Source organism: Oppia nitens, unplaced genomic scaffold, assembly GCF_028296485.1.
Source record: "Oppia nitens isolate AA-2021 unplaced genomic scaffold, nextdenovo-longstitch-racon4-pilon3 scaffold4_pilon_pilon_pilon, whole genome shotgun sequence".
Classification (NCBI taxonomy): domain Eukaryota; kingdom Metazoa; phylum Arthropoda; class Arachnida; order Sarcoptiformes; family Oppiidae; genus Oppia; species Oppia nitens.
Genome location: NW_026533232.1, coordinates 2,492,220 through 2,508,586, shown reverse-complemented (window position 1 = coordinate 2,508,586; position 16,367 = coordinate 2,492,220). Strand labels below are relative to the sequence as shown.

Genomic DNA, 16,367 nt, shown 5'->3' with positions numbered 1-16,367 from the left:
TGAATCTGACTTTACGTGTTCACAACTATGCAAACTATGTCTACTGAGATTTGAGTGTCTGACCCCTCCGGCAGCCGGTGGCGGGTCAGCTGCCGGCGGCGGGTCAGCTGCCGGCGGCGGGTCAGCTGCCGGCCCGACCACTGCCAATCCGAGAAAAGCCAAAATGATTGCCAACGAAACCATTCCCGACACAACTATCCTTATTACTCAAAAATATGCCAATCAATTGGCTGATTATCAACTGAACAACAGTTTGGTACCAATTATACCATTTATGTTACCCATTATTCCTCGAAATAGATATCTTATTTTAAATTAAAATTTATTTTTTTCAATGCATACATTTTATGATAAATGAATGTAGATTTTTAATATTTCATTTTAATTATAATATTTTAAAAAATGTTATCAATGTGTTAGAAATACTAAATAAATATTGTGTGTAAAATTAATAGTTAAAATCATTTTTAAATTAATTAAAATAGTTCACAACATTGATTAGTGAAAGTACATTATATTTGAATATAATAATGTATAAATAATACATTATATAAAGTTAATTAAAAATTTTTATATAATATTCTGTAATATTGTATGTATAAAAAATAATAAATTATTTAAATTATGATAATAATATATTACTTTACATTTATATTTATTGTACTTAAATTAAAGATAAAATTTACATTATGTCAAACATTATTGACTGTAAGTTAAAAAATGATTACTTTTATGCACTTAACTATACTTTAGGGTTCGTGTAAATTCCATCCCTTGTTTTATATTCTAAAATTTTCCTATAATTTCTGCTATCTGTGAATTCCCAAGGAATCTATTTCCTTATGTTAGACCACCTATTGAACTCTAAACAACAAATTTTATTATAAATTTGAATAACAAATGTTGTATTAAATTGTATTTCAAGTGTTGCTTGTTAAATGATATGACTAAATTTATTAAAATTAAACTTATTTTTAAATATTTCAATGAAATTTTATGCAAAAAAAATAAGTTTTTGAATTATTTATTGTAATAATATATAATAATTTGTTATTTCTAATGACATAGTGAGAGAAAATAAAATATTTCCCTATTTTCCGGAAAAAATGGAGGGATTTTATTATGAAACTTCCCTTCTGTATAAAGTTGCCCGAACTCTAACTTTACTGTAGTATATTATGCACTTTGAAAAAATATTATTTATAAACTATGTTATTATATTTTTATTATTATGTCAAACTATCTGGTTTACTGTATATTATTATTATTTAAAAATATAATTAATTATGATTAAAAATACAAAAAGTGTAAAATTTAAAGGATATGTTGAAGGTTTAAGGATAAGCAAAATAACTGATGTTAAACAACAGCAAATTGATGCCAGTTTTAAGCGTATGGAGCAGTTTATGACTAACTGTTATTTTATGGTATCACCAAATTTTGAGTACTATATTAGACAGACACCGCAATTGAAACTAACCGTACGGTTTATGATGTGCTCAGTTATTAAGTTGGCCTCAGTGTTAACAATGTTTCGCTACGGTGTGTCCGCTATATGGGAAACACCTTCACTAATATGGTTTACCAGTAATGCTAATCACTTGTTTGGCAATCGGAAGATAATATCGATAATTCTAGCATACAGTGCACTGATTTGTAATCTGATAATTGGCGGTTCCCTACAATGGTTGGACATACGAAAAAAATTGTACATGGTCAATTTTATGTATGACATCAAACATAATTTAGTCAGAAATCGCCTAAAAGGCAAATTAGATCATAAATTCTATCGACAAATGATATTAATTGTCAAATATCTGACATATGGTGTCCATTATAGCCAATGTGCTAATAGTAGTCTACTGTGGCTTTTACCTTCATTTTTAGCATATTTTGATGACAACTCAAAGCACAGGTATTCCCTGTGGTTGACAATTGTTTGGACATTTGTGAGTGTCGTTTGGATCATTGATTTTAGCGCTATTTTTATTTGTTTGTTTCAGTTATGGTATCTGTCCTTAACTTATCTGAGATATCAATACATACAACTAAATCGTTTATTTCTCAAAGCCTATACATATAATGATTACCGATTACTGCGCTATGGTTTTTGTCAACATATTAACTGTACTTTGAGAGTAAAAAAATTAAATAAAATGCTAAAATGGTATATATTTATATTGTATGTATTGGTTAAACCGGGTATGTGTTTCATTATACACATAACATTTTCTCCCGGTGCTCAATGGCACTCACGAGTAACAACAGGCATAGTGTTTACATTGATTGCCAGTCTAATCATATCCGTCAATCTAATGTGTGCATTGGTTACCAGTGCTGCCAATAGGCCACACAAATTGTTGGCCAATATGATAATCAAATCGGAAAACATGGACTGCAAACAAAAACTAAAAGTCCAGAGCCTTAGACAACATATTACTGAAAGTCATATTGGTTTCACCTGTTTTGACATTAATGCTATAAATAATTATCAATTTATGAATTATATATGCAGTTGGATGTATCAGTATTTTCTTATATTAAATATGTTAGCAATTGGGGGTACATTCAATCGAAATTGGAATATATAAAAAATAGATAGATTTAAATATATTAATTTATATATATTTTTATTAAAATTTAATAATATCTAAAATACAATATTGCAAATATATTTTTTTATAAATTTATAAGAAATTTATCATCAATTATAATAATTAATCTTCTAATTTATAAATTGTAATAAACAAAAAATTGTTGATATTATATTAATATTGAATATTAGACTGATGCTTACTTAAAATAAATGCATTAATAAAATTTATACTTAATAATACAATTATATTAATCAAAATTTACATATATACAAATACTGTATTATATTTGACATAAAATAAACAATAATAAAAATGTATTTTATATTCAATACTATAATACTTCAATTCTTTGTATAAAAATTATATTAAATAGTAATTTAGTTATTATTATACATGAATTATTTAATGTCAAATATTTAAATAATGTTGTATTTTCTTAGAAATTATTAATATTAATGTATATTATTATATTTTTATATAATATGTAAAAAACACAAACATATATATATAACTTTAAGTATAATAAAATTACTATTTATTGATATTTATTTGAATAACTAAATTATATGAATTTAATATTTTGTATGAATCGTTAGCTTTTGAGTTGACTGACGACGTAATGTAGAGTACAATTAGAAAAACAGTGCCAACAGTTACCACAATATAAATCCAAATAATTTTTAACATAACTGTGCTATTATCGTATATTAACACATAAAGTAATAGTATGAATATTGAACCGACAGTTACCCAAAATAATAGTAAAATTTTTGACCAATAAGTACTGTTATATTCACTGATTTCACGAAACACTGATTCATATTCTTTTAAAATTTGTATATTATTTTTATATTTAAATTTAACATTTGTTTCTAACTTTTTATTTATATAATTAATTTTATGCTTCAAATAATAACAAATTAGATAAAAATATAAAATCTGATACAAAAACATATTAAAACTGTGATATGCTGTATATGTAAATAATATTGCATTTAATATACCAAATATTAATGTATCTAATAGTGTATGTAAAATAATATAAGGAATAATCATAATTGCAATTAATATTATTGGTATTAAGATAGTCATGTTAATTTTTAGTAATTTAAATAATAATCTAGTACGTTTGTTAAACTTTTTGACCACTTTCATATCAATTTGTAAATCTTTATAGTCTTTCATTGAGTTATAACTTAGTATTATAATAATTACATTTAAAAAAGTAGGTTTTATACCGCATCGGTAGTTGTAATAGTATACGGCTAGCGAACCAATAGTAAATAATAATGATAATAGATTAGCCATATTATATTGATATCTTATACCTACAAAATAAGCAAATTCACCTAGTATAATAAATAATTTTTTATTGACTTCAGGTAACAAAATTATTATTATATCTCTGACCAACATTATAGTAGTGAACAATAATATACAAATAGGATTATGTATCAAATTTTGTTGATACTGGTGCTCATTATCATCTATTTGCATAATCAATCCAATTTCATATAAATGATAAGCCATAGATTTAGCATTATATGTTTTTTAATACTTTTTCTATTTAAATAAAACATAATTACAGTTTATTTTTTAAAATTTCAATGTGCAAACGATAATTTAAAAAGAAATATTTGATAATATATATTTATTTTATTGCACTTAATATAGATGTAATAATTTTATATTGTGATATTTTTAGTTTTTGTGTACTTGTTTAATGTAACAACTTAATTAACTAGTGTATAATGGCATATTAATTAACTGTAATAATAATAATAATAATAATAATAATAATAATATTAAGATTAATAATACTAGTTAATGAACTATTAGTTACACAACAATATTTTACTTTATTGTTACAATATTTTTGAAAATTCTAATAATATTTTTTTGCATAAACTAAATATACAGTATTTTTTATAGATATTGATTTGCTTTTTAGACAATTGTAAAGCAAGCAAATATAATTATATTTACTGTTAAACAATAGAATATACTATAGAGTAATAAAGTTTTATATATTTAATATAATATAATTATAAAATAGCTGTTTGGATGTATGAACTTAAATATATTATATAATTAATACTGTATAACAAAAAGACTATTGACTTATATAAATAAAATTATCTTTATTTTTAATTGTCTTGTTAAAGTTTTTCATTTACTATAATTTTATTAAAAAAAAATTACTAATTAAGGTACTTTATTTAGATTTATTATTGAATTTATTTTGTTTAATAAATATTTTTTACTTTTAATTTCTTAAGTTAAATTAATTACAGTCTGATTTTAAATTAAAACATAAATTATTTTAAAAATGATTTGTAATTTTATTTATCTAAACATACAGTATATGAAATAAGCAATTTTATTGTCAAAATATTGCAATATTCAGTAAATATTGTTTAACAAATATACTGTAAATTTATAATTACTACATTTATAATAAAAGTTTTAACTTTATATACTGTAGTATTCAGTAAGTAGAGCTATCAACAAAAATTGGTGGGGACCCCTCTAACTTTTTGGAATTAGGCCAGGGAGGTAACAACCAAAAAAAATCATAATCACAGGCGAGGGGGTAAACCTGTAAATTACAATTAATAATCTTATAATAAGTTAATAAATATAGTTTTTATAATAAACAATTAGAATATATAGAATTTTAATTTTACAGTTTAAAAATATTTTAAATATTTTGCTTTTTTTTAATAAAAAATATCAATATTCATAACTTTTTTTTTGTATAAAATAAATGATTGATTACATTTTTGGAATAATAAAATTGTTGGTATTATTAGATATAATATTATTGATTATAAAAGCTTTAAATACAGATAAATCTAATAATTGTATTTTTATTCAGTAAAAATTTTTCTTCAAATAGTTATTATTATTTTTTTAAAATTATCATTACTATTGTGTTTTCTAGTTATAGCCATTTTATCTCCCGGAGCATTGATGTCGGCACTTAAACCAGAGGCTGATTTATACAATCAATTTACCCAATGTTGTAAATTTTCATTGGTTTTGCCTATTTGTTCTCAACGATGTTATAATTGTTTTTATCAAATTGGTTGCACTGGTGGTTGGCAGTCGCCAATTATACCGATACCACAAATATGGCCTCTGCCACCATCAATGCCTTTACCATAACTACCAATTTGGACTAAAATAGCTCTTTGGATGTCTAAACTTAGACATATTATATAATTAATACTTTATAATAAAAAGACTATTGACTGATATAAATAAAATTATAATTATTATACTTATGTTATAGTTATGTTTATTTTTAAATGTTTTGTTAAAGTTTTTCATTTACTATTTTTTTATAAAAGATTTATATATTACCTAGATTTATATTATATTGTATTATATTATTATAATATATTATTTACTATTGAATTTATTTTATTAATTAATAATTTTTTACTTTTTGATTTCTTAAGTTCTAATAATTACAATTTTTTTAAAAAGTCTGAGTAAACATAATTTACTTAGAAAATGATTTGTAATTTTATTTGTTTAAATACGTATGAAACAAACAATTTCTGTCAAAATATTGCAATATTCAGTAAATATTATATAATATAATATAAAGTTTCTAGAAAATTTCTCTGGAATAAATTTCTATAGAAATTTAACTTTAATGTTATACTATGGAAATGGATTATGGAAAATTTCATAAATTAATTTATTAGAAATTTCTATTTGTCCATTTCTAATATTATTAAATAATGTAAATGATTTTTTAATTTTTAAAAAACCTATATATATTCAACAATATTATTGTTTAGAATTATAATTTACTCTATTGAAACTAATTAGTTATAATTTATTAATTATTTTTTGTTTGAAACTAAAACTAAAATTATGAATAATAAGTTAGCTGTTTGTTTGGTGTTATGTGTTGCGGTTATGGCATTTTGGCTACCAGTGCCCACCGAATCGTTTATTTTGCATTGTTGTGAGTTTTCTTTTCCGTGTAAACTGGAGTGTCGTCTTTGTTTTTTGCGTTGGCAATGCTATTCCCCGATCCAACCGTCAAACAACACGACTAGTCCTACGTCAGCGCCGACTAATTCAAGCACTCCGTTGGAGTAATTATTATAGCAATTAATAAATTAATGTTAATTTTAATTAATTATTTTTTATTTTTATTAGTTAATTTTTGCCAACTATGATGTTTAAAAACTTACAACATCAACATTTATCAACATGAACACTTTTATTATTACTTAATTAATTAATATATTTTTTAAAAATTATTTTTGAAATATTGTTTTTGAATTTTATAATGTTCTATTTGTTTAATATTTAAAAATCAAATAATTTTATTTTGTAATTTTATTTCAATAATTTTTGTAAATTACTTGAATAATAAAATAAATTCTTATCTAATATTATATAAATTAAAAATGATTATTTTATTTATAATTAATAATGATATACTATATTACAATAATAGTCTATAATATTTTTAAAAATTTTTCTAATTAATTAAGTATAGCAATTAGTATAAAATAATGTTATAATTAATCTAACTATGGACCACAAATACATCGAGTAATTAATACATTTACAATATACACTAAAGTATAAATAAATAATATATTAACTAATATAATGGTTTCAATTTAGTAATTTGCCTTTTTTAAATTATTAAGTTTGATCTTAAAATAATTACTGTCTTAAATTATGATCATAAACAACATTTTTTAATAATTATAATTATAGTTTATATTATTTTATATATAATTATATCTTAACTTTTTTCTTGTTGTTTTAGTTGTTTATTATTTAAAACAATAAAAATAATTAAATATATATAAATATATAGCTATGTAATTTGTTTATTATTTGTTAAATAAGGCGTTGTTCACATATTACGTTCGCACTTTTTAAGAAATCTAGACCCCCCCCCTATGTTCGCAATTGTTCGCATGTAGTCAATTAAAAAAATTGCGTTCGCTTGTCCCTGATCGCTACCCCCCCCCCCACCACAATAAATAAAATATTATCTAATTGCGAACGTTCTTAATGTCTCTATCTCCCCCTCCCCCTTGTTCGCAAAAGTTCGCTTTTGGCTAACCCCCCTCTCCCCTCAAGTGCGAACGTTATATGTGAACCACGTCTAAGTTATAATTTAATTAAATATTCAACATTTTTGCAATAAATACAAATATTTTAACTAAACAAATAATGTAATAAATAAATAAATAACAAAACAGTAATTATCAATATTATTTGATACTAAGAAACTTTGAATATTTATTTATACAATAATTTTTGCTAACTTTGAATGTTATTGATTAACTAAATTATTATTTTGTGTATTAAATTAACTGTCTGTATATTTTTACAATTTGAAACAATGTTATAAAAGTTGAAAATACTAAACATATATAATCTTAATTAGCTTTCAGTTATTTAAATATTTATCTAATATTTATCTTAATACAATATTATGCATTTTGTTTAATTTATTTTAGTTTATATTATACATGAAATAATATAAATTTTGTTTTTTATATAATATTATTTATTATATCTTAAAAATAAATATACAATATATTTTAATAATAATTACACACAACAAAAGTTAAATGTCTATTTAGGAATTTTTATGAAATATAAATAACATATATTAAAAATATAAGTGGAAATTTTGTTTTAATTATATACATATTTTAGAAGTATATATAAATATAATAAAAATAATTACTTTGTTTTTTAAAGTTATTATTCAATAATGTAATTAACATTATTAGTTATAATAACATATACACTGTTAATGTTAAATTATATGAAATAAACAACTTTACAATTAATGTATTGTTATGCTAATCAGATATAAAAAAAATATTCAAAATTGTTATTATAAATAAAAATTAAGAATAATTATTACAATATTTAAATAATATTGTCGGTCAGGTGTACTTGAGTTATATAAAAAAGTAATTATATAATAAACATTATTATTTATTTTTTTCATTTTTATTTATTTTTAAATCATTATAAATACAATACTATCAATGAAATCTATATTTAATAATTATTTGCTAATATAAAATAATTTTTTTTCATTTTATTAATTAGTTGGATAAGTATATCAAATTAAATATATTAATCAAAAAAAATAAACTCGACTAAACTTAATTATAAAAATTAACGCAAAATTAAACAACAAATACTATGTATTATCAACAACAACAACAAACAGCAACAAACTGGTCATCAATGTATCAACGATTTCGGCTATACTATCAAAATAAATTACACCAAAGTGAGCAAGTTAGTTTTGAACATTTGGAAAAATTTTTGTCAAAAAACTATGTGTTTGCATCGCCAACATTTGACCAGTATGTCAAACGTGACAATACTAGACAATTTTTATCATCAAGGTTAAAAATATGTTTGCTAATTAAATTGGCATCACTGATGACATTGTTAAGATACGGCTGGTCTACAGTTTACGGTACACCCTATGTTATATGGCTGACTAGTAATGCCAATCATATGCTGGGCAATCGTTACATTATATCAGGTATACTAACGTACGGTGCTTTCATCTGCAATATGATTATTGGCGGTTCACTATTATTCAGAGATATCCGAAACGATTTATATTTGTTTAGGTTTTTATATGAAATAAAACACAATTTAATTGATAATCAATTAAAAGGTGAACTAAAGCGCAAGTTTTACAAACAAATGGATCTAATTGTCAAACATCTGTCCTATCCGTTGCATATCAATCACTGTATTAACAGTTCAATGATATGGTTTTTGCCGCCATTTATCGCATATTTTAATCCTTATACTAGACATGACTACTCATTACTATTGACAATCTGGTGGACAGTTGTGGGGATCCTATGGATTGTCGACTTTAGCGCTATTATTATATGTTGTTTTCAAATCTGGTATTTGTCGCTAACATATCTAAAGTATCAGTTCATTCAAATTGATAATAGTTTGAAGCGTGCAGTTTGTCGACATAATTATCAATTTGTAAACATAACATTTAATGACCATGATAAATGTTCACTAAAAACCAACAAGATCAATAGTATGCTTAAATATTATCTATACATTTTGTATGTATTGGTTAAGCCAGGTATGAATATAATTATATACTTGACATTTGCATCGGCATCACAGTTGCCCACCCGAGTGGCCACTTGTGTTATATTTGTAATAATTGTTGGACTAATGTTTTGTGCTAACCTTACCTGTGCATCGGTATCGACAGCCGCACATAAACCATGTAAATCATTGTATAATCTAACAGTCGATCAATCGTTGTCCTTAACTATGCGTCTAAAAGTTTATTTATTTATTGAACATTTAGCCGACACACACATTGGCTTTAAGTGTCTCGATATGTTTCCAATGAATAATTATAATTTTTATAATTATATAACCGGTTGGGTCTATCAATATTTTTTAATTATTAATGTATTAAATAAATTATATAGAATCTCATAAAATATATAATATCAATATTTGATTGTTTCTATTAATTGTTAATTAAACTTTATGAATTAATCTAATTTAATTACAATTAATAATGTTAAAATAAGTTAATGAATTTTATATTTTATAATATATTTTTTAAATAGCTATATAGAATTTTAGTTTTACAGTTTAAAAATATTTTAAATATTTTATTTTTTTTAAATAAAAATATCAATACTCATAAGTTTTTTTTGGTATTAAATAAATGACTAGTTGCATTTTTTGAATTATAAAATTGTTGGTGTTATTAGATATAATATTATTGCTTTAAAAAAGCTTTAAATACAGATAAATCTAATAATTGTATAGTTATTTTGTAAAATTTTTCTTCAAATAGTTATTATTTTGTTCAATTAAAAAAATACAGTACAAAATGGCAAAATTATCATTGCTATTGTGTTTTCTAGTTATAGCCATTTTATCTCCCGGAGCATTGATGTCGGCACTTAAACCAGAGGCCGATTTATACAATCCATTTACCCAATGCTGTAAATTTTCACTATTTTTCCCTTATTGTTCTCAACGATGTTACAATTGTTTGTTTCAAATTGGTTGCACTGGTGGTTGGCGACCACCATTTATACCAATACGACCATTATGGCCTCTGCCACCACTACCGTTTTGGACTTTACCACCACAACTACCAACAGAAACAACAACAACTACTAATACAAAAACAAAAGTGACTGAGACATCAGCACCGGTAGAAACAACAACACCAGCAAACATTGCTACAGTAGCGACAACACCAAAGCCTACTACTGCTAAAGCATAGTTTGATTAGTATTTTGTTAGTAATATATTTATTTAGTTAACAAAAATATTAATTTTGTTTTTAATTTAGTTTAGTTTAATTAATAAACAAATAAATCTGTACATTTATGTGCTAATTAAATTTATTATTATTATTAAATAAATATTAATTATAAATTTTTAAACCTATAATTGTTGCTTAAAATCATGAATAATTCAATTTGTAAATTGAATTTCTACATATCATTTCTATACACAATTTCAACATTATTTTTTATTAAATGCAATTATTATTATATATTGTAAAAAACTATATTCATTAATTTATTAAGCAAAATTTTTTATGATAAATAAAAAAAATTTTAAATAATTTTTATGTATATAAAGACACCAAATGTTTCAGTAATAACTGTATAGTCAATTAACTGATAATAATCAATAGTAAATTATCGAAATTAATCATTATGAACAAGCTAATTTTGATTGCAAGCATTTTTGTTGGTATCGCAATTATGCTGATCCATTTGGGTAACTGTGCCGATAATCAGGTCCGGGCCGTTATGAACAATGATGGTGTTGAGTTCCGTCACCATTACCCTCACCACTGGATTATACTATACTGTTGCCAACAAACGGCAGACAACAGTACGTGTGAGCAGTACTGTCGCAGTTGTGACACACATACCTCATGCTATGATTTGGATGCAAAAACATTAACCAAAGGAAACACTACAACACCTAAACCGTAGGGTTTGAGTTGACAACAATATTTGATACATTAAATTGTTTAGAAAAATATTTTTTAAATATTCAAATTTTTTTTATTGTTATTGTGTATCAAGTATTCTAATATTTAATTATTTTAATAAATAAAACTAAATATAACTTTAATGATTTTCATTTAACTTTGACTGAATTTAATGTGATTTTAAATAAAATTTAAATTGAATTAAAAATGTTTGTACTTATTTTTGCATTCAAAAAAATTTTTGATACCATATTGTTATGGTTTAAATATAAAATAATTAATACAATTAAAAATAAACTATTGTATTATGAAGTATTTTATAAACATTACTTAAAATTATATTATATTGATAATTTAAAAAATTAGATATTAGAAAGAAATAACCAAAACATTTAGATATTTATTTAATAAATCGTGTGTTTGTTTTGCACGTCTAGTCTGTTATGAATTTATTACAGATTAAATTGCCAATAAATAAATTTATTGTAATTATTAAATTATGTAATTACTAAATGTTTAGTACTACTAATACAAGTAAAAAATAGATTATATTTTGTAAAAAATATACATGTATTTTAAATGATTGGTTCCAGTTTATTAAAATTGCTAAACTGATATAAAACTAAAAAATTGTGTAATTGTGTTAAATAAATATTATTTTATTATTTTGAAATACTATTAAATTTACCTGTATCTTATTATTTTATATTATTTACTAAATAATATAAAATAATAATTAGCAAAATCATTATTATATAGAAATTATTCTCTATAATGATTGACTCAAATCATTTAAAGTGAGTTTAGTTATATATATATATATACTCTATCATATTTTAATAAAAATTTAGATAATTGTTAGTTTGATTATTTAAAAAAAAATTAATAATCAGTAAAAACTTAATTGTAGCCATTGTTACAATGTTCAAGATATACACTTTGATTATAAGTTGTCTATATATGACACATATACCGGTCGGTGCATTGGAAACAACCAACGAAACAGAATCCAATTTCCTTTTACCACATTTGTTACCACATTTACCATTACTACCATTACTACCATTACTACCATTACTACGACTACCACTTCTGCCACTTGTTCATTGCTGCGACTTATCGTTTCCCGTATGTCGGGTCCAGTGTGTTAGCTGTCTCTTCCGATTTGGATGCTATCAAATAGAAGAACCTACACAACCAACACCGACAATTGGACCCACAGCCGCTCCCACAGCAGCTCCGACAGTGGCTCCGACAGTGGCTCCGACAGCAGCTCCGACAGCAGCTCCGACAGCAGCTCCGACAGCGGCTCCAACAGCAGCTCCGACAGCAGCTCCGACAGCAGCTCCGACAGCAGCTCCGACAGCAGCTCCGACAGCAGCTCCGACAGCAGCTCCGACAGCAGCTCCGACAGCAGCTCCGACAGCGGCTCCGACAGCGGCTCCGACAGCAGCTCCGACAGCCGCTCCGACAGCAGCTCCGACAGCAGCTCCGACAGCAGCTCCGACAGCAGCTCCGACAGCAGCTCCGACAGCAGCTCCGACAGCCGCTCCGACAGCGGCTCCAACAGCCGCTCCCACATCTGGATCTACAGCCGTACCCACAGTTGGGACGACAATGGGTTAGACAAAATATTGAGAAATAGGATGAATATAATAATGAAATTTATAAGTTATTAAATAAAAATTTTAATAAATTTTTTAAATTTATAAAAAATACTGTTAACTTATATAATAACTTGAATTTTAAATTGAAAAATAAAATTATGAACAAATATTATTTTTAATGCAAATAATTTTATCATTATTTAGTCAATTCAATTCAATTTAAATAAAATAATAAATATCTTATTGAATTATAATATATTATAAATAGATTTTATTAAATGAATAAATTGATTGTTAATATAGTTTTAGGATTTTCCAATAGTTTGAGAGTTAGTATTGTGGAACTGGATCTAAAATATAAATTTTTTAAATATTATAATATTATTTATTTTAATAAATTAACTAAATAAAATTTTAATGATTTTTATTTAACTTTGAATGAATTTAATATGATTTTAAATAAAATTAATTGAATTGAAAATGTTTATATTTATGTTTGCATTCAAAAAATTTTGATACTATATTGTTAAAGTTTAAATATAAAAATAATAATTACAATTAAAAATAAACTATTTACTCTATTACATTTATTCATTAGATTTTTTTAAAATTTTAAGTTTTTAACTGTTAAAAAAATAACAAAATTTTTTTCTTGCAAATAGTTTTATTTAAAATGTCATTAATAATGTCGTTAATTCATTATATAGATTATAAATATTACATCAAAATTATTAAAGTTTTATATAAGTAATGTATTGTACATCAAATTACTGGAAAATTTAGAATAATTTAAAATATAATTAATTATATTTTAAAAGAGATTTGAATGTAATAAATATTTTTGTTAAATCAAATCCTAAGGTTTAGGAGTTGTAATGTTTTTTGTTGGCAATGTTTTTGCATCCAAATCATAGCATGAGGTATGTGTGTCACAACTGCGACAGTACTGCTCACACGTACTGTTGTCTGCCGTTTGTTGGCAACAGTATAGTATAACCCAGTGGTGAGGGTAATGGTGACGAAACTCAACACCATCATTGTTCATAACGGCCCGGACCTGATTATCGGCACAGTTACCCAAATGGATCAGCATAATTGCGATACCAACAAAAATGCTTGCAATCAAGATGAGCTTATTCATAATTAACAATTTTTAATAATACATTATCAATTAATTAACTATTGATTATTATCATATAATTGATTATATAGTTATAAATGCAAAAAACGATGTCTTTATATACATAGAAAATATTTGAATTATCAGATATTTAATATCTTAATTGCTTAACAAATTAGCCAATACTGTATATTATAGTTTTAAACATAATTTCACAATTTATTGTTGTTTTTTTATCAATAAGTTGGGAAATGTGAATATGCATTAAATGATAATTATTGATGAAATTATTTTCCTGCTAACTGTAAATTTTATTTTTTAAATAATTTATAAAATCATTATTTTGCAGAAAATTAATTAAAAGAAATAATATTATTTTATTTATCAATAAATATTTAATTTAATATTATTTAAAAATTTAGATTAATAAAGTCCAATACATGCAAACACACCGAACTCATCATTGATACATTATAGCTAACCAATAGCTTCTATAGTAATATATTTTAATTATTTATCACATTTATTATTATTATTTTAATATAAATATATACTGTATACCTGTATACCACAATTATTATATAAAATTTAGTAATTATTACAATTTACTCTATTTGTTTGTTTGCCTAACCGGCAATCATTTACGACAATTGTCCACAAACTGTGGCACAATTTATACCATTGATAGCGCTATTTCGTTGTCTATTGTCGCGGGACGACACATCAAAATGTACTGCGGGATAGGGTTAACAATAAAAGAGACAAACTTACCGATAACTGAATAATGTCGGGATTATCTCTCTAAAAAACTAGTCATTTTATATTGAGATATATATAAGCAAATAGTAATCCCGCGGTACCTTCTAATGACTCCTCCCGTGACAATAGATCATTAAATAATGCAATCAATCGTATAAATTGTGTAAATGATTGTTCGGTTAGACAAACAAACAAATAGAAAAAAAATTGTAATAATTACTAAATTTTATTATTAATTTTCTTCCTCTAACTAAACAGTTATATAATTAACAATTATTATAATTTATGGCTATTTTTAATTACAACTTTTAATTATAATTTACTAACAGAAATAACATTTAAAATTAAAATTTAATTAATTAAATTTTAAATTTATTAAAATAATTTAATTAACAATTTAAGTTACATATAAAAGAAAGTAAAAGAAACAGTTTTATTTTTTTAATGCAAACAAAATAAATCGAAATTTATTAAATAATTTTCAATTGATTAGATATAATAAAATTAATTTAACAGTTTTAATATTTTTTTACACTTTAAGGTTTAGGTGTGGGTCCGGAAGTAGGACCGGAAGTGGGACCGGAAGTGGGTCCACCTGTGGGTCCGGCTGTGGGTCCACCAGTTGGTAAAGCGGTAGGTTTGGTGTTTGCGTCCAAATTGAAACACTCGGTATGTGTGTCACAGCTGCGGCAGTACTGCTGACATGTGCTGTTGTCGGCCGTCAATTGGCAACAATGCAAAACAATCAAATGATTTCTATGGTGATGTCGGTGATGACCAAAACCAAACGGCCACCAAAATAGCGGGAATGGAAAAAACTTGGAATCGAGTTGGACTTCACCCGCATTGTTGTCTGCCTGGACTTCATTAATATCGGAACAGTTGACCAATTGGACCACAAATATGGCACCAATGATACCTGCAATCAAAAGTACTACCTTGCTCATTTTTAATTATTGAGTAAATAACTTTTACCTTAATAACTGTATTCTACTTTCTATTCAGTTTATATACACCTAAAATGTAACTGTACTCGCAATATATAAAATTTATATAATAAGATTGATCATGGTTAGTTGAATTAATTGTGTAATTGTTTATTTTAGAAAATATAAAATGTTGTAATTAATGTAAATGTCTTTTTCATGATTTTCAAATTCAATCTAATAATGATTAGCAATACAATGATTTTAATATTACTTATACTTAGATTGAATATTATATGTAATTTACGATTATGTTTATTT

At 24.3% G+C, this 16,367-nt stretch overlaps 1 protein-coding gene across 1 annotated transcript; it reads left to right on the top strand.

The window, feature by feature from the left end:
* The first annotated feature begins 12,594 nt into the window (after window positions 1–12,594).
* LOC128960153 (alpha-amylase-like) lies at window positions 12,595–13,260 on the top strand. The gene has a single exon (XM_054306225.1). The coding sequence runs from the start codon at window positions 12,595–12,597 to the stop codon at window positions 13,258–13,260; it is 666 nt and encodes a 221-aa protein (XP_054162200.1).
* Window positions 13,261–16,367: the final 3,107 nt, after the last annotated feature.